This window comes from Podarcis tiliguerta, assembly GCF_965153285.1.
Source record: "Podarcis tiliguerta genome assembly, chromosome: 9".
Classification (NCBI taxonomy): Eukaryota; Metazoa; Chordata; class Lepidosauria; order Squamata; family Lacertidae; genus Podarcis; species Podarcis tiliguerta.
This window is the reverse complement of record NC_139542.1, coordinates 7,325,976-7,351,583: the sequence shown is the minus strand read 5'-3', so window position 1 is coordinate 7,351,583 and position 25,608 is coordinate 7,325,976. Positions and strand designations below refer to the sequence as shown.

At 43.4% G+C, this 25,608-nt stretch overlaps 1 protein-coding gene across 6 annotated transcripts in view; it reads right to left on the bottom strand.

Moving 5' to 3' along the window:
* Positions 1 to 25,608, bottom strand: part of CTNNA2 (catenin alpha 2) — a 516,699-nt gene that overhangs the window by 92,074 nt on the left and 399,017 nt on the right. For all 6 annotated transcript variants that reach the window (XM_083398285.1, XM_083398284.1, XM_083398286.1 and 3 more), the window contains 2 exons: positions 2,489 to 2,581; positions 1,992 to 2,148 (listed from right to left, as the gene is read on the bottom strand). In XM_083398285.1, the coding sequence (XP_083254411.1) occupies positions 1,992 to 2,148; positions 2,489 to 2,581 (250 nt within the window). The remainder of the gene's footprint in view (positions 1 to 1,991; positions 2,149 to 2,488; positions 2,582 to 25,608) is intronic.

Below are 25,608 nucleotides of genomic sequence, written 5' to 3'. Positions count from 1 at the left end.
CTTAAAAACAGGATTAAAACACAACTTAAAATGCAGCCTCATTTCAGTGGAAGCCCAGATCAAAAACTGGGGGGAGAAAACGTCAAATCTTCACCAAGGCCAGCTATCCAGACTGGTCCTACATGGGCCAGAAAAAAGCCAGGGAAGTCCTCAAATAGAAGATCCATCACAGAAGGAAAAGGAAAGAGGGGGAGGGGATCAGGCTGATTCCAAGCCAAAGGCCAGGTGGAAGAACTCTGTCTTACAGGCCCTGCAGAAAGAAATCAGATCCCACAGGGCCCTGGTCTCATGAGACAGAGCGTTCCACCAGGCTGCAGCCAGTGCTGAAAAGGCCCTGGCTCTTGTTGAGGCTAATCTGACTTCCTTAGGGCCCGGGACCTCTTGAGTGTTGCTATTTATGGACCTTAAGGTCCTCCGCGGGGCATACCAGGAGAGGCGGTCCCATAGGTACAAGTACTTATCCCGTGTAATATTATGTGTTGCAGTGCAAGGCTGGATTACCGTAATGCGCTCTTCGTGGGGCTTCCCTCATTCTGGATCTGGAAGCTGCTGTTAGTGCAGAATACTGCGGCATGACTACTGCCAAGAGTGAGGCTTTGTCAGCATCTAACTCAGGCACCCCCAAACTCGGCCCTCCAGATGTTTTGGGACTACAACACCCATCATCCCTGGCTAACAGGACCAGTGGTCAGGGAGGATGAGAACTAACTCCTGTACTCAGAGATCTGCACGGGTTGCTGATTTGCTACCAGGCCAGGTTCAAGGTGTTACTATTAGTTTATCAAGTCCATAACAACTTGGGACCAGTTCACCTACAAAACTGCCTTACTCCACATGTGCCCACTTGACCACTTCGACCGGCGCAATTGGCACAATACCCACAACACACCTGTAAGAACTTGATTGTTTAGTGTGGCGGTGGCTACAATTTGGAACTCCTTGCTTATTGCGATCAAGCAGGCACTTTCGCTGTACTCTTTTCGCCACCTGCTAAAAACCATTCCTGTTCAGACAAGCCTACCCAGATGCTTAGAAAGTTGAGGTGCTCTTAATCTGTTTTGGTATTTTAGCTTTTGCAAATTTTACAGTATTGTTGTGCATTTTTCTGGTTCTTGTTTTATCTTTTTGTAAACCGCTTTGATGCTTTTGACAATCAAGTGGAGTATAAAACTGATGAAACTTATAATATTAACAATATGAAATTAATAATAATAATAATAATAATAATAATAATAATAATAATAATAATAATAATAATAATTCATATAAAAAGCACTAGGTTGGACATGTGTGGGATCCATCAATGGATCCATGTGTACTAGCTGCAGTGGCTATGCTTTACCTCCAGAGGCAGCTTGCTTCTGAATACCAGTCACTAGAAACCACAGGAAGGGAGAGTGATTTCGCACTCAGATCCTGCTTGTGCACTTCCCGTTAGGGCATCTTGCCAGCCACTATGAGACCAGATGTGCATCTGGCTGGATTCCAGCAGGGCTCTTCTTATATTATATACTTATGAAAGCCAATTTTCATTTTAATGGTTCATGCTTTGCATCACCATTATAAAACATGGCCTTGTTCTTGATGGGCTGATTCACATACTTAGATGGCAGCACCTGCCCTTTGGAACCGCCTCCTGTTATATATCAAGAAGGTGCCGTCTCTATTGCCCTGTTGAATATAATCCTTTTTAAACAAGCCTATAAGTTGAGATTTATATCCATGTTGGTATCTGTATTGGATTTGAATTGATTTTATACACATGCTGCTGTTTCAATCGCTCTCTCTTTGTGTGTGTGTGTGTTTTATTGTTCTTATATATGCAATTGTTCCTTTTTAGGTTTTTCATAGTTTCATTGTATTGAAAAATCACTTAGAGATGCCCTAAGGGAAGTGATTCATGCTTTGATAAAGCTTGGCTTGGCTTATGAAGACTCATCCTGGAACAATTCCACCTGTTCATTTAATGGATGTTGTTTGAATGGTGTTACCTGAGACGGAGAGGAAATCATCCACAGAAGTGATGTCGTCAACGGCCTCGGTGAGAACCCGCACTTGCTTCTCCCACTGGTCTTTGAAGACGTCCATGTTGTCCTGGGCCACTTTGCTCTGGGGCCTGGCAGCCAATGTCAGGGCTGCGTTTATCACCTATGAGTCAAAATTGGTTCTTGTGAGCAATGACAAAGAGAAAGAGAGAGAGAGAGAGAGAGAGACCCTTCTCAAGGGATAAAAAGAACAATTTGATTAAAGACTACATTAAAAGCCCAGCTGTGTGCTTTGATCGCTCCGTTCATTAAGCGAGGCTCAGTATACAAATGCATTTTTCGCTATTTGGGCAAGGCAATCAACAATATAATGGAAGGCACAAGACTCTAATCTTCGTACCGGGTGTTTTTCTATGTCAAGCACCTTATGCTCTTTAATACTGCAGAAGGCTTCCAAGTATATACACGCACAGACATATTTTTCATGCACAAATATGGCTTACCTGTGGACACAGACTATCAATCTGGGTTGCTGCCATGCGGACTAATTTTACACCTTCTTCGTTATTGGAAATTGAACAGGCCAAATTGGCAACCTGCAATAAAAGCCAGCAAAAATAAAAATAAAAAATGGGTTTGCTGGCAATATGGAGAATTCTCCCCTCTCTCTTTTTTTATTTGTATGGAAAAATGCCTAGGAACAAAGAAATTGCATGTTAAGGGTATTAGCTTCTTGTGAGCCTTCATCAATCTTGGTCAGAAACCTCCCAAAGTGAAAGTAAGTCCTAAAAGGGGGCAGAAAGTTCACCTTACCAAATCTATCTTTGTTCCTGGCTGAAAGGACAAACTGCTGAATGGACATGATGCAGTAAATATAACCAGAAAGATCCCCTGTGCCTTGAGGTTCCTTAGGTAGGTAGGAACGGCCGAATCTGTCAATTTCAGGTTTCTCATTTTCTCAACCTTATCTTTAGTTCTCCACATTTATGTATCACTTTTGACTTTTTAAAAAAAGTTCTCATGAAATTTCCTCCGTAAGTGCAAATTCATCCCCCTAGAGACATTTTTGCAAAGCATGTTCTCCTGATATAATTCATCTTTGCATACTATTTTCTTTTTTAAAAAAAATCCACTCTACACTAGCATGAACATTTCCGTAAACATTGCGTGGCTGGAGAACTGCTCTGCAAAATTTGGAGAAGTGTGCATTTTGAAGGATGGCTGTGTTTCTACTAACATATTGTTCCCAAAAGGGTGAATTAGGTAGATTCAACTTTAAATGTGAACTGAATCAAATTTCTCCCCCATCCCTGTCCTAAGCACAGGGAGCTTTGCACTGAAAAAGAATGGGAAGTTCTGGTGCATTGGAAATGGTTACTTGGTGTTTTTGTACTGTCAAGAAAAGACATCCACGAATCACTTCCTCTTTGGCAAACTAAACTCTGGCTATTTCCAACGTTAAGACCTCTGAAGCTGCTTTATAGACTGCCTCTTGACCTGTAGCTTGTGAATAGCTCTCTGAAAAATTTTCTCAGGAGATTGTCTATTTATCAGAAGAATTATTCATGCTTGAACTCCCTCTGCCTCTCCTACGCTTTTATAATAAATGCAAACATGTTATCTGGCCCTGGTTCAGATCCCATAAATACCCCATGTTGCTAATCTCTAATGCTAATTTTGGATAGAGAACTGTGTCACACAGAATCATGGCAAATGATGTGGATCAAGCCAATGGTCCATTCAATCCAGTATCCTGTTCTCACTGGGGCAGACCTGTGGAAAACTTGCAAACAGCACCCAATCACAACAGCAGGTTCCCAGAAACTGGTTTTCAGAAGGTATTGTCTCTGACCGATGAGGTAGAGCACAGCCATCATAGCTAGTAGCCACTGGCAGCCTTATCCTTCATGATTTTGTTATCCACTGTTATTAAGGCTGTGGTTTTCAAGAAACACTCTGTCAACATCTACAGAAGCAAGAACTTCTCTCCCTCCAGATAGCATTCCCCCCCTCAATAAAGTAAAATAAAATATGTACTACACTTAAGCTTTAAGAAGTTTAGAAGAGGAACTCCTGGCCTGAAAACTTTTTAATGTTAATCAAACAAATAAGCAAAGCAAGTTGAGTGGCAGATGTGAAAAATGAAGCTAGATCTGGCTTGGGTATCTGAAAAGCTTATCGACTCCAAATTCTAATTCTCTATTAAAACCCAAAAATGTGTTTAATAAATATTCTGCTTGGGTATTATTTATTGTGCCCAGAGGCAAAGCTACCAGTTGGAAATGATTCATGAATGAGTTCAAATGCCTCTGTTCCTCTTTTGCCATTCCTTTGGTCTCCCCTCGTGGCATTAATCTGTTCCCATTTCCAACGCACAGCACCATATAAGCCCGGATCCATCTGTTCAAGTAGCATCCCCCCCTCCAGCTCTCCCAATTTCACTCCACTGTTATCAAGGACGCAACTTGCATGCATTGCCGTGTCAAGACCTATGGAAGCAACAGCCATTCTAGGCGCCAAGAAAAGCCTTCCAGACACATCCCGGCCCAGCTCTTGATTGAAACGTGAGGGATCTTGTTTTTATTTCAAAGGGAGACAAATGAATTGGCCTTTTCACTAACAGCCCTGCAGCGCCCACGTCAGAAATGCTCCGTTAAGATGACAGGCTCCAGCTGATTTGCTGTGTTTGCTCGTCAGCTGCTGCTTTGCATACATCAAACGATACCCCTAATCTTCATTAAAAAGCCCCCAAAAGCTACAGCAAACAGTAATTAGGATGCAAAGGCAGGGCTAGGGATTCAGATCCTTCAACTTAAAAGACATAGTGCGGGATTAGGGGCCTTAAACACTAGCAAGGAACATTAAAGTTCAGATGGGCGGGCGAGAGAGAGACATGTGCTTCTCCTATTACAAAATAAGCCATCTTTCAAGCTTCCTTTCCCCTTTTATGATCATCAAGATGAAAGCACTGTCCTAGGGCTCCAAAAGCACTATATATCTAACCTGTTCTCTAGTCCACTGAATATCACCTGAAAGCCACTTTAATGGCACCATAATAGGGTACCTTGAAATGGCAACAGAACCATCAAGCTGGTGGCAGGCTAAGAAAAGAGAAGCCTTTTCAATGCATCACTAGTGGGTCATCTTGGACTCTTTCTTTGTATGGGGGGGGGGAATCACATGCTGAGTACAGTAATGCTTAGGTCTGACTTTAAGTGCTGTCCTGCTTTTTAGAAGCAACAATTCATCAATTTTCACCAAGCTAGGCTGCAGATTGAGTCAAGAGAGCTTTCCCCAACCTTGTGTTCTCTAGTTGTTTTCAACTGCAGCTACAGTTGGCCCCAGCCTGTTGGAAGCTATAGTCCAAAGCAGCTGGAGGGCACCAGGTTGGGTAAGGCTGTTTTAAGATATTAAAATGCAGGCGGCGGGGAGAATGGCTGTGAGGCAAGGCACACTGATAACTGTTTATCACACTCATGATACGCCAGTGTGGTGTAATGGTTTATAGCAGTGGACTCGTAATCTGGTGAATCGGGTTCGATTGCCTGCTCCTCCACATGCAGCTGCTGGGTGACCTTGGGCTAGTCACTCTTCTCTGAAGTCTCTCAGCTTCACTCACCTCACAGAGAGTTTGTTGTGGGGGAGGAAGGGAAAGGAGATTGTTAGCTGCTTTGAGACTCCTTAGGGTAGTGATAAAGCAGGATATCAAATCGATACTCTTCTTCTTCAATGTCATCATCATGGGGTGTAATGATGGAGAATCCTGCTTGGAGGGTGTTTACCGCTTCTTAATGGGAGTCCCACAAATATACTTCATTCTATCAAGTGAGTGTCACAATGCTTTGAAAGAGCTTGCAATAAAAGAAATGGACGAAACTTAGATGAAGGAATTGAGGGGATGCTCATCATCATCAAAAAAGTAGATGACATCAAACTGGGAGGGCTAGCTAACGCCTCAAAAGACAGAATTTGATTCAAGATTACCTTAACAGATTGGAGAACTGGCTCCAAACTAAGAGAAATGATTTCAATAGGGACAAATGTCAGGTTCTGCCCTTAGGGGTAAGGTAAAGGTAAAGGGACTCCTGACCATTAGGTCCAGTTGTGACCGACTCTGGGGTTGCGGTGCTCATCTCATTTTATAGACCGAGGGAGCCGGCGTACAGCTTCTGGGTCATGTGGCCAGCATGACTAAGCTGCTTCTCTGGTGAACCAGAGCAGCACACGGAAACGCCGTTTACATTCCCGCCAGAGCGGTACCTATTTATCTACTTGCACTTTGACGTGCTTTCAAACTGCTAGGTTGGCAGGAGCAGGGACCGAGTAACAGCTCACCCCGTCATGGGGATTCGAACCGCCAACCTCCTGGTTGGCAAGTCCTAGGCTCTGTGGTTTAACCCACAGCGCCACCCACGTCCCTTGCACTTAGGGGTAGTCACCTCAGAAAAGGCACATTCTTGTGTTACTACTTTCCAGATCTCTCATGGAGGAGGCACACAAAGAAGAGCCTTAGATGACGATCACAGGGTCTAGGCTGGTTCATATGGAAAGAGGTGGTCCTTGAGGTATGGTGGTCCTGAGCCATTTAAGCTTTTGTAGTTCAAAACCAGCACTTTGAGTTGGGCATAGAAACTAATCAGCAGCAAGTGCAGTCTGGCCAGGATCATTGTGCTGTGCTCAAACCATTTTGCCCCATTTTGCTGAATTCTGCACCAGCTGAAGTTTCCAAACCGTCTTCAGAGGAAGCCCTATGCATAATACATTGCAGTAATCTAACCTACAGATTACCAGAGCATAGGTGGCAGAAGTTAGGCTATCCTTGTCCAGACAGGGGTGCAGCTGGGCCACCAGCCGAAACTGATGGAAGGCACTCTGGGCCACTGAGGCCACCTGAGCCTCAAGTGAAAGCAAAGGATCCAGAAGTAAAGGTAGGGTATGTCACGGCTAAAATGGCCGCTGTTTCTTTAATGCGAATAAAGCTGGGTCAGCATGACTCAGCGGCTTGCAGTAGGTTGAATATATATAGAGTGAGAAATGTTAGTTTGTGTTGAGGCTGGTGTTTGGGTTGGTTGGTTAGTGCTGGTGTGTATAGTTATTCAGTCGTGTTTTGCACAAGGACTTTCAAGAATAAAACTCTGCAAGGATATTCTCGTGGACTCTTTTTGTGCTGACAAGGAGACTAAGGAGATAAAGGGAGGTCAGAACCCTTTCCTTCTTTTTTTTGCTTTTTACAAACACTGACAGGGTAAGGGTAAGGTAAAGTTAAGTCCAGTCAAAGATGACTATGGGGTGTGGCATTCATCTCACATTTGTGGAGGAGGGAGCCGGCGTTTGTCCACAGACAGCTTTCTGAGTCATGTGGCCAGCATGAATAAACCACTTCTGGTGCAACGGAATACTGTGACTGAAGCCAGAGTGCACAGAAACGCCATTTACCTTCCCGCCACAGCGGTACCTATTTATCTACTTGCACTGGTGTGCTTTCGAACTGCTAGGTTGGCAGGAGCTGGGACAGAGCAGCAGGAGCTCACCCCGTCGCATGGATTCGAACCTCTGACCTTCCGATCAGCAAGCTCAAGAGGCTCAGTGGCTCAGACCACAGCGCCACCCATGTCTCGATCCAGAAGTACTCCCAAGCTATGTAGCCGCTCCTTCAGAGGCAGTGTAACCCAAGCTTCACTTTGTTGTCTCTCATCCAGTCCTTTACAGAGGCAAGACATCAGTCCTGCACATCTACTGCCTTGCCTGCAGATGTAAAGGAGAGGTAGAACTGTGTGTCCTTAGCATATGGCTGTCAATGTACTCCAAAACTCTGGAAAACCCCATGCTTAAGCAAAGGTTACATCTGCCATGGATGATGTAGCTGAGATTCCTGCAATACAGTGGGTTGGAATAGATGAACCTCAGGTTCCCTTCCAAATCTACAATTCTATGATTCTATGAACTGTAATAATACCCCATGTTTGCCTGGATGGAGGATACTGTTGTATGGGGTACGTTGTTTTAGAAGTTGAACGCACACTCACACTGTTGATCCAGACTCTACACGCATCCACACAGCATGTGTGCATCTTCATCATATCTACTTCGGCCTTCAGGAACTGATCTAAGTCCATTTGTCACTGGGGGAGCATCCATACATTTAAGGAGAAGTAGGTTCTTGCCAACGCAAGTGGCCCATAAAATATATATGCATGCCAAAGTACCTGGCTAAATTGGTTTCTAAATTAGTATTCATTAAGTGGCTCAAGCTGCTAAATGTGTGCTTTTTGTAAGGCTGATTCAACAGAAGTAGAAGAAGAAAGGCCTTTTTCTTAGAAGGTCACAGAGATTAGCTCTGCAACTGGACAGCTGACTGAGCTAGGAAAACAAAGTCCATGGAGGGCATTACTATTACTATTACTATTACTATTACTATTACTATTACTATTACAACCAATGATGGTTAATTCCACAAACAGGTATAAAAGAAAAATAAGCCATTTAGCACCATGCAGGTAAGTTGGTTTCTTGCACTGTGAACTTTCAAGCCAAATTCATCAAAAGCACAAAGTGAATTGGGGAGGCAGGGTGCAGGCTAAACCAGGCTTATTTTGGGTTTCATCTTGAGTGGAGGGCAAGGCAAAACTGGGAGGGAACAATCCAGAATAAATTCTCCTTCTTGCTCAGCCCAGCGAGCAAGACTGTTGAACATGTAAATGGTGTCTGGTGAGAACAGGGACTTGCCTCATTTTGGAGAAGTTTAGCCTTTGATGATTCTCCAGGTGAGCACAGCTGGACACACCATCTCCTACTTCTCAATTTGGCAGCAAGTAATTCTGCATTGAGTTTGGGGAGACCGGTTCATTCTACTTTTAAAATGTTGGGCCCACAACAAAAGGGGTGGGGTGGTGATTAGAGGCGGACTGTGGGCTTTTAAATTTCAGCGGCCCCTTATGCGATGCCAAAATTTGACACACACCCTGCCTCCCACACTCCGTTCTAAATCCTTATTTTGGTGCCCCCTGTGGCACCCTCTCAGCTCTGCAACCAGTCCAGTGTGGGTGAACCATTCACACTCACTTAAATCTGCCTCTTGTGGAATTGTAAAAGAACTGAGTGTGTCACACAAGCCTTTCACTCTCTTGCTCCCCTTCCCCATACCGGTCCATCTTCCATGCCACTTCTCTGCTGTTTTCCTCATTTTGCTGCTTTCTCTTCCTCTTTGCTTGCATGCTTCTCCTGACATTTCCTGCTTTCTATCGCTCTGCTCCTTTACAGCCCTCCCACACTCATGTGCTTGTTCACCTCTTCCCCCTTGTCTATTGTCATCCCTGTCTCTGTCGACCCCACCTCCCTCGCTCTGACTTCTCAGTTCCTCCTACCAGCTGCATCTGGTTCTGCCCTCATCGCTCTCATTCACCCCTTCCCTGCCCCCTCGCCTCCTACTCTGTTTTATCCTGTCTTCATCCCGCCTCCTTCCTCCTCTCAGCTGCCTGTGCTCCATCCCCTCCATCTCTTCCCTTCCCCTATTTCCCTTATATTTTCTGGTACTTCCTGCTTCCTCCTCTGATCAAATGCAGATAGTGGCTTTGTGCAGTCTGCTGTGGATTCATGTGACAAGTGGATTCATGTGACAAGAGACCTGGGTTATTTATGCAAGTGATGCATGCATAGTGCTTTTTAAGAGTTTGGAGAGAAACTGCCCTCTTTGCTATTCCTTCCTTCCTTCCTTCCTTCCTCCCTCCCTCCCTCCCTCCCTCCCTTCCTTTTGCTAATCTTGGTGTTCCATTTGGACTGCTTCAGGGTGGGCATGCACCCTTAAACATTACTATTATAGGAAAGCATGTCCCATAGTGCAACCCATTCACTGTGTCTGCTGTCCTCATTCTAGATGAGTGCAGTTGAATACACAACTAGTCCATAGCCACTTAGGTACAGATTTCGAGCAGGTTTGGGATTTGCTTATCTCATTTTAGAAATTCAATACAGTGGTAGCTCGGGTTACATACGCTTCAGGTTACATATGTTTCAGGTTACAGACTCTGCTAACCCAGAAATAGTACCTCGGGTTAAGAACTTTGCTTCAGGATGAGAACAGAAATTGTGCTCCAATGGCGTGGCGGCAGTGGGAGGGCCCATTAGCTAAAGTGGTGCTTCAGGTTAAGAACAGGTTCAGGTTAAGAATGGACCTCCAGAACGAATTAAGTACTTAACCCGAGGTACCACTGTATCCTGCTCCACTTCTCCACATGGTGATCTGTAGCACCTATAATTGGAGATTCCAATTTATATGAAAGCAACAGATGGACGAGTTAACCATAGCTCATTTCGGAATGACTCATAAATAAGTCAAACCATTTCCCCCCAAAATGGAACATGGCCCTGTTTTATTTCTGAAACAGTCTGAAATAGATGCCACTAGGCACCATTTGAGAGTCAGGGATCACTTATCACTCCATTGAAATACCAGGAGACAACAAAAGAGGTTTAAAGGTGTTCTAAAGGCAAATCTAAACAAATATAGTATAGTGGTATAAGCGCTGATAACTGGGAAACACTGGCCTGCAAGTGTTTAGAGAACAGCCTTTACCAAAGGTGTTGAGGACTTAGAATAAGCATGAACTCAGGGTGAAAAGGAGAAACAAGCTAAGGGGAAGGCACATTTGGCAAACTCTCTCACTGTGATCAACTCACACCTGGAAACCTATGTCCCAACTGTGGAAGCACATGTGGATCCAGAATTAGCCTCCAAAGTCACTTACAGACTCACTGTTAAGACTGTGTTCATGAAAGACAATCTTACTCAGCTATGAGTGATCACCAAAGAAGAAGATCACTCCATCAAATTCAGGTTACATGCACAAGTACACATTTATCTGGCAAAATGTCTCGTTGAACTTAATAGGATCATATTGTGCTGTAGGTAGAATAACTGTATGAGCAAAAAAACCTGTTGTGGCAGAATCCATCCCAATGCAAAGGACTCTCTTGCCCCCAGAATCCTCAGTGGAAAGGTGAGTGTTAACTACCCACCAGCCTGCAAGCCTTATGATCTTTGCATCTTATTTGAGGTGTGCATTATGAGATCCCAAAGCTTTTATCTGAGCCAAAGGCCAGAAAGTTCCACTGGCATCTTTCCTCCTACAAACATATTAAGGGTTTTGAGTGGACTAAGGAACACCCCTCTCTTGCCTGCCAAATGCCACCCCAACATTATACACAGAACCTGCCCCTGCCAACAGGGACAGATGGGGAAATAGTGTTGGAAGCGACAGGGAGAAATTAAGGTGATTGATTTATTTTCTAAGGCACACGGATAAACACTTTTTACTTCCTGATGGTGCACATTTATGCTCCTTCCATTCGCAGAAGAAAAATTTATTACGCCTATCTGACAGAATTCCTTCTGCGAAGGTCAGAGATAAATGTGCACATCCATCTCCTTTTACCTGTCTTCCCCCAAATTGAGGGTTCTTTTTCAATGTTCAATCTGAGAGTGGAGTAAAGGGGGGTGCTGGTTTTGTTTTGTTTTTTACCTCCACTCCACCACCAGTTCTACCTGTTTATTTATTTTCCATATTGGAAAGAAAGCACTGAACAAACAGTGCAATGAGAAATAAGCAAAGAACAAGAGATGTTTAACTGTCCCCGACGTTGAAGGGGGCAAATCTGCAAACCCACCTCCCACGCAAAGAACACAGTGCTTGCGAATAGGCACAAAATCTTCCCAGATATGTTGATGTGCCTTCCACTTTCCTATGAAGTCATGACCAATTATCTGCAGCGCACACTGTGACAGGACAAAGCAAAGATTAACTCCGTGCCAAACAGAGGCAAGATTTTAATAACACAGCTTCTGTGTTGTTGTTCTTTTCAATGGATGGGAGATGATTTGAATCATTGCATGATTGGCGTTATTTAATCAATCTGTTTATTTCCATTTACAGCCACTGCGATACACTAGACAGAGTGCTGGGGCTGGGGGCTGGGGCAACCTGTGGGTTCTCTTGGACTGGATTGGAGGGTCCATGGCCTGAGATATGTCTGCATGCTTCCCAGTGAGTAGACAGGAATGCACACTAGGCACAGAGGGAGGTAATTGAATGCCTAAATATAAAGCACATATCGGCATTTTTTCCGACTGTCCTACTACTAGACATTTACATACTCACATACCTCCAGGCAAGCAAGAGATACTATCATAGTTCAAGGCAGGGTTGGCTCACCTATGAGGCAGAGTGAGGCAATCGCCTCAGGCGGCAAGCTGGGGACATCTAGGCCCTGAGAAATGACCTGCTCACTGCCTCCTGCACTTGTTGCCCATTTCTTTGATGAAAATAGAGACACCTAATTTTTAATAATAATAATAATAATAATAATAATAATAATAATAATTTATACCCAGCCCATCTGACTGGGCTGCCACAGCCAATATGGGTGGCTTCCAACATATATAAAAACATAACAAAACATTAGACATTAAAAACTTTCCTATATGGGCTGCCTTCTAAAGGTTGTATATTCAGGTAGGTAGCCGTGTTGGTTTGACACAGTCAAAATAAATAAAAAAATTGTCCAGTGGCACCTTCGAGACCAAGTAAGTTTGTTCTGGGTATAAGCTTTCGTGTGCATGCACACTTCTTTAGAATGCACACAAAAACTTATACCCAGAACAAACTTACTTGGTCTCTAAGGTGCCACTGGACAATTATATATATATATATATATATATATATGGTTGTATAGTTACTTGTCAACTTGACTTAGAAGTCACATAACTCCATACCTGCCAACATTTCTCCAATGAAAATAGGGATATCATAAGGGAAAGTGGGACAATCGGGATCAAATCAAAAACTGGAATGACTTCTGTAAATCCAGGACTGTCCCTGGAAAATAGGGACAGTTGGATGGTCTGCCACTGCCTTCAGCATGCCAGGGCTTCCCTGGGCAATCTCCAATTGCCTCAGGCAGTAGCAGCGGCCATCATTTTCCATTTTGCCTCAGGTGGCAAAGCATACTGGGTTGACCCTGGTTCAAGGGCATACTATGGTCAGGTAAAATCACTTGTTTTAGCGATGAACAGGGCTAGTGGTGTGTCTGACCTATGGGGAATCCTAAGGGCCAGACAGAGAGATCTGGAGGGGTGCATTTAGCCCCCAGGTCTGAGGTTTCTATATCCCTGGTGTACATGATATACACCCTACACTGCAGGAAGATGTTCAGAGTTACTGGATCCAGTGCTACGGAGTCACTGGGCAGGCTTGATTGACCCTTTTGCATGAGGGGAAGACAACATTAGACTACAGTTCCAGTAAGCCCCATCAAGTATGGTCAGACATGATGGGAGTCCACCACATCTCAAAAGTAGAACATTGGTGAGCCCTGCCCTACGTGATTGCCGGTGGGATGAAGAAGCACCACCACCATAACTGGGAATTGAACACACACACCGTTGACTTGAATAGATGCAACTTACATGAGGTCCATAAATGCACTTAAAACGAGGAGCCCAGCTGCAGAGCCATTTTGGGTGCTGCCATAAAGAAGGCTGATCACCGAAGAATTGATGCTTTTGAATTAAGGTGCTGGAGGAGACTCTTGAGAGTCCCATGGACTGCAAGAAGATCAAACCTATCCATTCTGAAGGAAATCAGCCCGGAGTGCTCACTGGAAGGACAGATCCTGAAGCTGAGGCTCCAATACTCTGGCCACCTCATGAGAAGAGAAGACTCTCTGGAAAAGACCCTGATGTTGGGGAAGATGGAGGGCACAAGGAGAAGGGGACGACAGAGGACGAGATGGTTGGACAGTGTTCTCGAAGCTATCAGCATGAGTTTGACTAAACTGCGGGAGGCAGTGGAAGACAGGAGTGCCTGGCGTGCTCTGGTCCATGGGGTCACGAAGAGTTGGACACGACTAAACAACTAAACAAACAAGATTGCAGAAATGAGAATGGCTGCCTTTGTGAAGGTCCACATAGCCCATGCGGTCTTCATCACGATGCAAGCCCCACCAACCGGCACACACATGGCTCCACATTTCTGATCCAGGCCTAAGAGCTACTTTGGGTTTGCTATTTGACTTTCCAAACCACAGGATGAAAGGTATACCCCAGGGTCCAATGAAGGATTATTTGTTTTCCCTCTTGTAGATAAGGAACGGCAAAGTGAGTGTTGCTCAGACCAACCTTTGCTTGTTTATTTTTCCAAATGGCATGATGCAAACAGAATTATTGCTGTAACTTCACAAGTTCTGCATCATTGAATACAGAAACCGGGGGGGGGGGGGGGAATCCCAGCTATCCAGCTGAGATCTGATAGTGGTATAGGAAGATTCTGGAGCACACAGCCAACAGATTCAGCTTCCCTCTTAAAGATTCTTCTTAGAGTTAAGACTCACCATGTAAGCTTGAAATAAGAGTTTTTATTTATTTATTCCTCTAATACATCAGCAACACCACCACCATGAAAAAAATGTTGCTTTTTTATTTTTTAAAGGTGCAGGCAGGGGAGGGGAGACAGACAAATCTACAACACAGGGTGGGTGGGTGGGAATAGAACAATTTGTTGTAGACTTTGGCTATTGCAACATTAATCACTGAATGCACTGAATACATATCTCTAAATTATGGGATGTCTAAATTAAAGTCTGCATTTTTCTGGGTTTTGGCTACAGTTTAATCTTTATTAGAGAGCTAACGGAACTGTACAAATTTTCAGCTGAGCAGTAAACCAAACCATATGGCCTATCTGATTAAGGACTGCTACGGGGATAATATCCCTGATTAGGCCTCACATATTATCCCAGTCCTCAGAGATTTGCAGTTTAACTCATGAAAGCAGATTACCTTTTCCAAAGAAGCATTATTAGCTCGTAAATACATAAGACCGTTTGCGCATAATTGTGCTGCCTTTCTCTCCATTTCAAAGCCCTCTGATTAGATGGCTTCTCTTGCAGTGCTTAAACAAGCAAACAAAAAATTAAAAATATTTCAGGCCGACTAAACGCAATTTTCGTAATGATTTTCTAATAAGCATAACTTAAAAGAAATATTTTCAGCAACCCACTCTTGTGCAGCACAAAACAGGAAAGAAAACACTAATTGGTTTTTTATTATTATTAAAAAATGCATAAGTTTCCAAATGGGGCTCTAGATTAAAGAAAAAGATGATCTGCTAAAACATGAATTTAGCTGTTGATGTCTGAATGCTCTTGATAATTTTACTACAAGAGCTAATCCCAACCTAGCATTCCTCCTTCAGAGAAGAATATCTCTGAAGCGCCAAAGCTCAGTGGTTTAGCATCTGTCTTGAGTGCAGAAGGTCTATGGTTCAATACCTATTATCCCAGGAACAGCTGGAAATGTCCCCTGCCTGAAACCCTAGAGAGTTGCTGCCAATCAATGTAGACCAAGTATGTAGCACCTGTGGTCCTCCAGATGTTGTTGAATTGCAGCTCCCATCATCCCTGGCCATTGACCATGCTTGCTAGGGCCAAATGTTCTCTGCCCCGGTGGAGACAATACTAAGCTAAATGGATCAGTTGTCTGACTCCGTATAAGGCAGTTCACTAAGTTCCTATTTGTGGAAGAATACCAGGTCATTTCTTCATTGCATTAAATGAGAACTACACTGCGGCTGCATTCTATTTAAATCTGAAAAAATGGCACTTGCTGCCCTCTATAGCAGGCAAGAGCAGATGGAAGATTTCCATTCCGTTTTGGCTAGCTAAAGGTTTGCTGTTTGTGAGTGCAAGAGCGGGCTCTGGCTTGCATTTTCTTGCCAAACCGCTGGGGAACGAAGGCCCAACTCTTCAGTCTAATCCTCAATTTTAATTCCAGCAGGGATGGAACACCTTGGACTGAAGCTTACACATAACTATTTGCTCTTGCATTCCTAACACAACAGCTGCGATTTTAATGAGGATTTCAAAAATATCCTTTCCCTGTTTTCCATTACTCTCTATCTTGTATTTGCTTCCTTGCAAAGAAAAGTGACACAGCAAACCCAAACTTTCTCATCTGCAAAAGGGAATGTGTAATTTTCTTCATGGTAAGGAGGCCATCATTTTATCTGTGATGGGGGAAGTGGGTGGTTTTCTTATTGCAACCAAAACGGCAACCCAAATGCACAAGAGTCTTTGTGGAGTGTAAGCTCTCGGGAAGCCATTTCCCACAAGAAATGCATCTCTTGGGGGACTTTTTGGTGAATTTCACAATGCTCAAGGCAATTGCTCAAACACAGTTTTAAGGGCGACAATGGCAGATTCTGGATTATTGAGTCCTGGTCATACCATACTTAGTCATTTAACAGAGAACCAAAGTCTCCATTTTAGTACCCCTTTGTAAGTAGTGCTTAAATTTCAGGGAAATTGTGTCTTAGAGATTTCTCAGTCTGGTGGTGTTACCTTGGAGCCTGATGTAAAACACATCTGGCAAAATTTGAGCATATTAGAACACTTGAATCCTTGGACAATGGTAACACTAAGGTTCTGGATCTAAAGGAGAAAGAGAAAAATAACAGACTGGAAAGGGGAAGAGGCCTTATGTCTATGAAAAGTAGGCATTGGGACTTAGTAATGATTTAATGAACTATATTTGCATGGACTTTAACCTTTTGATGTGCTTTATTAATGTATCTGAAACTTTGCGGCTAGAATAAGGAGGATGTACTCTGCTCTCAAATTGTCTGAACAAATGCACTGTACAGAGTGTGTTTACTTGAAAAGGGAGCTTTTCATAGCCTCTGATATTTGAAGGCATCTGACCTAATAGGTTCTGGAGCCAAGTAGGTGGTTATGACCTCTGATAGCACTGTCGTCTCTCTCTCTCTCTCTCTCTCTCTCTCTCTCTCTCTCTCTCTCCCTGTGTGTGTGTGTGTGTGTGTGTGTGTCATCCAAAAGGAAACAGTTTGTGTGACTCAGACGTTTCCCACCTTTGTTGCCGGTCAAAAAATAAAGAAGAGGGCACACAGAGGACACACAGTCAACAAGGACTTTTACCAACAAGAGGCCTAGAGAGAAAAGGCCACACATCAGATTGCTGCTTGCAACACTGAACTGAAATTGAAGGCACATTGCCTCAGAGGACTTTCTAGTATGGCAAGCCAGGAGGGACAATACATTGCAAAGAAGCCATGGTCATCCAGGCGGGAAAACTAAGGAGGAACTCTCCCCGCCCATTGGCAAAATAAAAAGCCAGCCCAATGTTAACTGAGCATGTTCAGTGGTCATTAAATGCTGACAGTCTGTTGGTGGGATAAAGATGGAAAACCAGGAAAGGAAGAATGCAATGGATTTATCCTGGAGAAGGCCGTGGCTATCTGGATGGAACTTTGAACAGGAATGTCCCTCACTGCAACAATGTTTAGAATCTTGTTGCTACAGACACTTCATCAGCACCTACAAATATGCAACTTTCGCTTTCAAAAACCAAAGTAATTGATATCCACAGTGTATGCCTTCCTTGGTTCCCTCTCTGTTAAAAGCCACCTACAATCTTCTCCCACCTATATATTTCTGCAAGTTGCATTTCTAATTTATCTTGACTTTTCCGCTAAGCAGATTGTTAAATGCAGTGTGATATCTAAGAGCAACATATATTTAAACAAAATGTTAATATCTTTATTTTTAGACACAATGGTTCTTGCGTTAATATAACACTGAATGATTAAGACTAAGTGGTGATATTTTCCTTCTGCTGAGGAAAACAAGAAAGGGCTGTAATTTGAACCTTAAAATGTGAATGGTTAAACAAACCTAAGCATTTATTCCGGTGACAACTAATGATGTATTCGGAAAGCCTCGGCATTAAATAGCAAAGGAAATTTAACTAAGAACCTGCTTTCTAACTAACATAACTTTTTATAGGTTTTTTTGGGTGTGTGCACACTTGTGTGCATACATGTTGCTTGGGTGTGTGTATGCGCACTGTCAATGGCTGTCAATGGCTACTAGCCATTATGATGTGGTTGTACCTCTAGTACTGTCAGGCTTCAAGGAATCTGATCCCCCTCCCTCACAGCTAGTAATTGGAAAGACAAGAAGCTCTTGCCAAGGTATTTTATTCAATATCCATAGAGAGAGACACTGCATGCTGTCTCTAGGATAATGGCGTTGCTCCGAGTAATCTCCTCCCCCCTTACCTTCTCAGTCATCAACAGCCCCACCTCCCTTATGGTGTCTGCTTAGGGACAATTGTCTCTGGGTTCTCTGTTCTCCTACTTTCATTGCTCGCCGGGTTCTGGAATGCTCTCTAGTGATAACGTGTCAGCCAGCTGTTCCTGCTCTGCTTTCCCCATTATTTCCCAGCTTTGAGCCTCTTTTATCTCTGAGCTGTGACCCTCTGCAAACCACCGCTGTAAATCTATACTGTCCTCCTCGGGAGGGGAGAAGGGGGATCTGTTTGTTTTTTTAAAAACATATTTTTTATTGATTTTCTTTTCTCATAACAAATATCCAATATCATTATGAAACATTCATTTTCCAATTTCCCCCCCTCCCTGTTGACTTTCCTCAGCTTCCATTTCTGGTTTATTACATCAAATGACACATTCTGCTGTTTGTATATAATACTATGTTATTGTATTGTTATACTTCTTGTTCTCTCCCTATACTTCTTGTTCTCATCATTGGGGGATCTGTTTGGCCACAATGAGATCAGGATGCTGGACTAGATGGGCCTTTGGCCTGATCCAACAGGACTCTTCTTTTATTTGTTTATTTGTTCATTTTCAATTTAAATACAACACATAAAAGTGCTTTTTTTAAAAGGTGAAGAGGAAACCAAGTAAAAAAAAAAAAGTAAAGTATATCAATAGAAACAATTGCTAAGCTAACAATTAGAATTTTTAACCTACTGTATTTGTTTAAACAAATTCCAAATTTCACAGAATCATAGAAGTGTGGAGTTGGAAGGGATCCCAAGGGTCATCTATTCCAACCCCCTGCAATGCAGGAATCTCAACTAAAGCATCCATGACAGATGGCTGTCCAACCTCTGCTTAAAAACTTCCAATGAAGGAGAGTCCACAACCTCCCAAAGGAGACCGCTCCAATATTGAACAGCCCTTAATATCAGAATTTCATTATACTTGTTCATGCAGTCTACATCAATAAGCAATTGGCTCACAGGTGGCAAGCGTAAACAGGTCTTCAATCCATTGAATGAGCAACAGGACTCTTCTTATGCACACATACATTTATCACCGCAAGTCAAGCAATATTGTGTCCAGGGCTGGCCCAAGTCATTTTGGTGCCTGAGACAAATAAAAAAATGCTCCCCCCCCCCAAAAAAAAAAAAAAAAAAAAAAAACAGGGAAGAAGTGAGTTGGGGATCTACAACAGCAACAAGGGGGAAGAGTGAAGATCTACATGTGATGTGTTCTTTGGAGGCTGAATTTGTTGTCCCTGCGGATCCTGCCACCAAAGGAGGTCTCTTCATCTTGCCTCATAGGTGGGCTGGCCCTGATTATGCTGCTCTCCAAACCACTCACATAACAGCCACAGGAAGCTTTGACAGCATATTTAGGAAAAAAATATCCCCAGTTGGTGGAGTCACAACTGAAAACAACTGGAGTTGTTGGAGCCTGAAACTGGGAGGTTATAAATGCAAGACATGTGGTTTGCCACCTAACTGCAGCAGCCTCCATAGTGAGGTTGGTTCTGAACCCCTAGAACAGGAAAAAAGAAATGTACTAAGGTATACCACGGTAATCTGCGAAGAAAATGGGTCAGAGATGGACAATTCTGCTTCTCCTTTCTCCCCTCCAAAGTACAGCTCCTCATCTGCAAACTTGCAGGGGGGACGGGACACCAACTCAGAAGATAAAGACTAAAGCCCTCTGCCCAACAAATGTGCTGTGTATCCACTCTCCCTTCATCCTCCTCATTTCCTCTGAGGAGCATGGATTTAACGATTGATTGATTTTAATTCCTGGTCTCTCTCCTCCTCGTATATTTGCACTGTTGCTTATTTGTCTAGCTACAACCGGGATTTATTTAGTTATCGAGGGTCAGTGCACATGCAACGTGGTTTATAAAGTGATATTGAACAGGGAGAAAACTGCATTCGAATGATACCTGAATAATAAGCAGTCAGTGACAAGAGAAGGTTTGGCTTTATTTCTGGGGTCGACGTGCCGGAGTTTTGTTGTGTGCAAGAAGCGAAGCTCATTTGTTTGTCTTTCTTTTTTTCCTTCTCTAGATTTTTTTTTTTTTAACCACTCTCCAGCCTCCCAATGGAAGCCATTCGGAGGACAATTAGCTGGCATGGCTGAACTAGTCTGATGACGGGGTTTTGCCCCACAGAAGGGTATTCCCAAGTCAGTGCAATCAGCTGCAGACAAAACAAAAATGGGTCTGTTGGCCTTTTGGGATATTCAGACTCTTGCTTTCCATCTTGTCCCCTCCAACACTCACCTTTCAAATAAACATGGTGCTGGGAAGGACAGAGCCTTTTTATTTGTATTATTTATTTGTATTATTTTATTTGTATTATTTAATGACATTTATTTGCCAATTCACATTTCTCAGTAGTGTATATAAGAACAAAGCACAGAAAATGGGGCAATACATAATCATAATCATAAAACCAAATGCTACCTTTAAATGCCTGCTTGAACAAGAAAGTCTCAGCCTTGTGCCTGAGGTTTAGCAAGGAAAGGGCTAGCCTGATATGTTGTTCTACACTGTTTGTAATATTGTGCTTTATGGAGGACTGCCAACTCCACCGAAGAGCACAATGATCGGGCCATGATGCATGGGATCAAGTGGTCCTTGAGGTATCTTGGTCCCATGTTGTGAAGAGCCCTGTAAATGAATACAAGAACCTTGAACCTGACCCTGTAGTCTATGGGTAGCCATATTAAGCAGTGAAGTTATGCACTGGCAAACATTCCCATCAACAGTCCGGCCGCAGCATTTTGCACCAGCTGGAACTTCTGGACCAGGTACAAGGATAGTTCAATAGAGGGTTATGAAGTGGTGGGGTCACTGCCACATATTCAGCCCCACCAAGGAAAGCAAGTGCCGGAGAAAGTGAGGGGAGCAGGCAGGGAGGTCCGCTAACCTGGAACTGGCTCAGCAACTGGGCTTGGTTTGGGTCTGATGCAGTCATGCAACAGCAGCCGAGCAGGATGTGGATCCAATAGACCCCAGGCCATCTCATAGACACCACCCCCTGCCTCAGGAAAACAATGTTTTAGTGCTTATTATTATTATTATTATTATTATTATTATTATTATTACCTAAACCAAGGTCAGTCAATGTGGGACTCTCCAGAAATTGTACTAAAACTCTCATCATTCATTAGCATTGGCTATGGTGCCTGGGGCTGATAGGAGTTGAAAGTCCCAACCTTGGGGCAGAGGCATGCTTTCTAGCCCTAACCTAGGCTTTTAGCATATTTTTCATGCCCTGTTTTGTACAATGCTTAGTTTTATTTCTATGATACAGTTGGGGCATATAGGATAAGGGGATCCTTAAGGTGTCCAGGGCTTTGCATACTAACAGAAGAACCATGAACCTGACCCAGTAGCAGATAGGAAGCCAGAGCAACTCTTTTAACACTGCTGTCATGTGTTCATGGTAATCTGGTCTCATCACCAGTCTAGCCACAGGATTCTGCACTAGAAGGAAGCTTCTGGACCAGACTCAAGGTGAGCCCCACATTGAATACCTTCCAGAAATCCAGTCTGAGGTTACCAGTGAATGAACTACAGTGGTTAGGTGTTCACAGGTAGCAGATTTGTTATCTGCAGTACTTCCTTCCCCTTTGGATGATTCACCTGAACTATATCTGAGCAGCTTTCAGAAGTAATCATGAACTGCAACCCAACGTCCTCTTTTCAAGACATAAGTCCAACTGAGCAAACTAAGGCTTTGATCCAAGTGAACATGTATGTGAGACTTTTCTCTGCTGGTTCAGCATTTGGTGATGGAGGTGAAGCAAGCAAGTCTGTGTTTAATTTTCAACTTAGTGTATTTTATGTGGTTTTTAACAGCATCATTACCTATCTTGAGCCATGAGGATGGGGCGGAATATAAATTAAACTAAATGAATGTATAAATCCTTACAAACATGCATAATTTACAAATGAACCTGCAGGCTCAGAGATGCTCATATTCTGAATTCTTTAAAAAAAGGGGAAAAAACAGTGAGGGTAGTGGTACAGAAGCCAGCCACAATTGTGGCAGCCCAGAACTCAAGTTCTGCACTTTTTGAAGCTGATTGACTTTCTTGTAATTTGGAATGGTTTTATCTGGACATTTCTCAGCCAACATTCTGTAGCTCTAATGGCTTCAGGGGACAGCATTCTCCATTCACTTCTATTCCAAGGGGAATTCTATGCTCAAAGTGGATAGCGGATGGAGCACCATATTAGGTCTTGATGTGAATGGATTTGTGCTCTCTCTGCAAATTCTGGAGCATCTGCATGTGGGTAGATGAGCTTGAGCGTAAGGTCCACCCACTGGGATTTCACCTTCGCTTTTCCTTATACAAGGTCTCTGTGAGTTTTGTGATATATAACTATCTCTTCCCTAGTACAGATGGCTCTAAAAGGTTAGACAAATTCATGGAAGAGAGGACTGTCAATGGCCAGTGTGTAAACAGGATACTGGACTAGATGGGCCTGATCAGCTGGCTATTCTTATGCTCTTATGTTTCTTGAATCCAATCACTGCATTTCAATCAACTGATTAATCCATCACCAGTATTTTTAGTATGTGTATGTTGATCACTCAAAAAGCCTTGAAGGGCTCTTTCAAGTGACTGATTTGACATGTACCAGAACATTTCAAATTGTTGCCACCATACCACCGTCTCAGCTGTCCCTCCCACAGCCTAGAAGGTCTTTCCTTGGGCATGGGGCCAGCAAGCAGTGAGATCTCATTCAAGTCACCAGGCACCATGGGGCATTCACATTGGTAGCAATTTACATTGAAGTGTTTTATGCCAGGAATGTGGTGCTGATAGCTAAGCCTCATGATCTCTGGCAGGAAAAAAGATGCTTCAGAAGTCAACTGCCCCTGGGGAGAGGCCCATTTCCTGTCCTGAGGCAGCCTTCCATAGCCTGCTACCACTTTCCTCAAGAAAAGACTTCTGTGGCTAGGTAAATGGAGGAGGAAGGAGTGGCAGCAATGTGACACAGCACAGAGATGTGGCGTGAACCTGAATTTGAGACCCAGACCCTCATCTAGGCTGTGTGCTTTTGCAGCAAAAGGAAGAACATCAAAATAAGAGCAGAAGAAGATCCCTGTGGATGGGGCCAAGGACCCATTTAGTCCAGTACCCTGTACTTACAAGTGGTCAACAAGATGCTCATGGGAAGCCCACAAGCTTCTGACCCCTGGCAACTGCCTCCAACAGTAGAGGATAGGAAGAGAGAAGTGGAACTGTCCATCACCACGGAGCAGGTATGGTTGGGGGGAAATTCAGTGGAGACTGAAATCCATAATACAAATGTCTGGTTCTTCAGTTCCGTATACGAGGGACTTATTCATTTACACGCTATCCCACAGACAGCTCAGTTTTGAAGCCCCACTTTGGCACAGCCTAACTCATAATTATTCTATCAAAGCCGAGAACAATTTGTAGAGATTTGAGAGGGCTACAGGCTTCCCTTCCCTTCGTGTTCACCTGCTGGCACCGAGGCCATTTTCAAATTAACTAAGATAATCATCTCTCTGTAATAAGCACGGGCACCACGTCTGCTGTTATCAAGCAATTTTGTTCTTTAATGAGCCCCATCCCAAGCCCATCCTAACAAGGAGGATGTCATATAATTAAACGGTCTAATATTTTTTTCTCCAGGGGAGGTGGGGGAGGCTAAGTTGATGCAACAATGCTGTTTCAAATCTCTACCATGGAGGGATTTGTACTTTAGGTCAAAAATATTAATAACTAGCAATAATGAAGCTGCTGACAGACAAAAATAACATGCTAGAATCATAGATACAAAATAGACTTAAATCTATCCAGTCCACAGGTCACATCCCAGGAAGCAGGAGACTTTCTGTCTCTTCTCATCTCCTCCTCCTACACCTGTAGTCTTCCTGGCACCAGGAACTCTGGGAACTGTTATTTTCCCAGGTGACTTGACATTCATGCACCGTGAGAAAAGCGTATTTCCCTGGCTGACAGATGGGAGTCCACAGAACAATCTCCCTAGCACCAAGGGCTGTAGACTCAAGTACTTCACAGGTATCTTTCCCTCAGATACCATGCAGAATACCTTAGTAGTCCGGTAGTGCTAGGAACACACCAGGAAAAAGGCTATGAAAAGCCAGAGAAGTGCTAATCTTCAGGCCAGAGGGATGTCCCTTTAAGAACCTAAGTTATCCACAAGGAGGCAGAGTCTGCGAGAGATAGTCTGGAGACAGAGCCTTTAAAAAGTCTTGTTTTGCTTTCAACTTTTGTCAGAGCAAGAGGCTCACTTGGAGCTCTCCGATGTACTGCAACTTCTGGCCTACACCATGAACTGCCTTCACCTACTGCAATTTCTAAGATCAGCTAACCTTTTCCAACAGACCACTCCTGTACCACATGCAAACAATAAGAACAGAGGTAGAGATCTTCTCATAAGTTTCTCCTTAGCTCAGGCGACACCCTGAAAATCATAACCAACACCAAACTCTCTAGGTAAGGGGATGTTTTAAATTCAGCCTCAGAAGCCTGGAACACAGCATCACAAATGCAGGCTCAGGACGCAGTAGGGGCGAAAAGAGTGGATTTGCTTGAATGAAAAAGGTGGCAAATAATTTCCTTTCCAACACAGACGTTTTTAATCTTACTTCTGCATGTTAAAAGGAACTCATTTGCTTTCTAGACAGATAAAAAAACAACCCCACATCCCATTCTTCAGGAGTCCCCATGAGATTCTTAACAGTTGATGACTCCCTTTTGTTAAAATGTTTTGCTATTTCCTTTGTCTTTCAGCAATATCCAAAATTCAAAACAAAGGAAGCCAAAGAAACAGCTCCCATGCATAGCCCTCTTGATTTGAGTAAATCTCAACATATATCAGCAATGAGGTTTTAAGGTTATCTCAAGGAGTGTCTCAGGAAATGCTATTACTTTATGCTTTGCTGACCTCTAAGTGCATAATTAGGTGGACACCTGTTCTATTTTGTTTCTGCGTAGATCTACTGCTGATTAATTGCAGCCAACAGGATCAATTCAGACATCCCCTTCCCCATGTTTGCTTGGTTTTCCCAACTTCCTGACCAAAAGCCCCCCTGCCTCTTAACCTCCTTGCCTCTCTCCCCATTGCAACCCAGAGTAACCCTATATCTTGCCCTATATATTGTATAAGAATGTTCTTTCATAAGAATAGCAGTAACTCCAAGTGGAACACACCAAGATTCCATCTAGCTCAACCTGCTAACAGGGGCCAGCTGGGTGACCTGGAAAGCTCATAAGCAAGGCATGATGGGAAGAAAGTCTTCCATTTGCCCCTGAATTTTGTAATCAGAAGTACAACTGCTAGCAATCACTGACTAAGCTGCCCTCCGTCAATTTGTGTCATTTATCGTAAAAGCCATCCAGCACATATTGTGACAATTAATTTTATAATTTTTCTGCACAAGCACTTCCTGTTCTTACACCTGTGGCCCATCAATTTCATTGGCTAATAAATG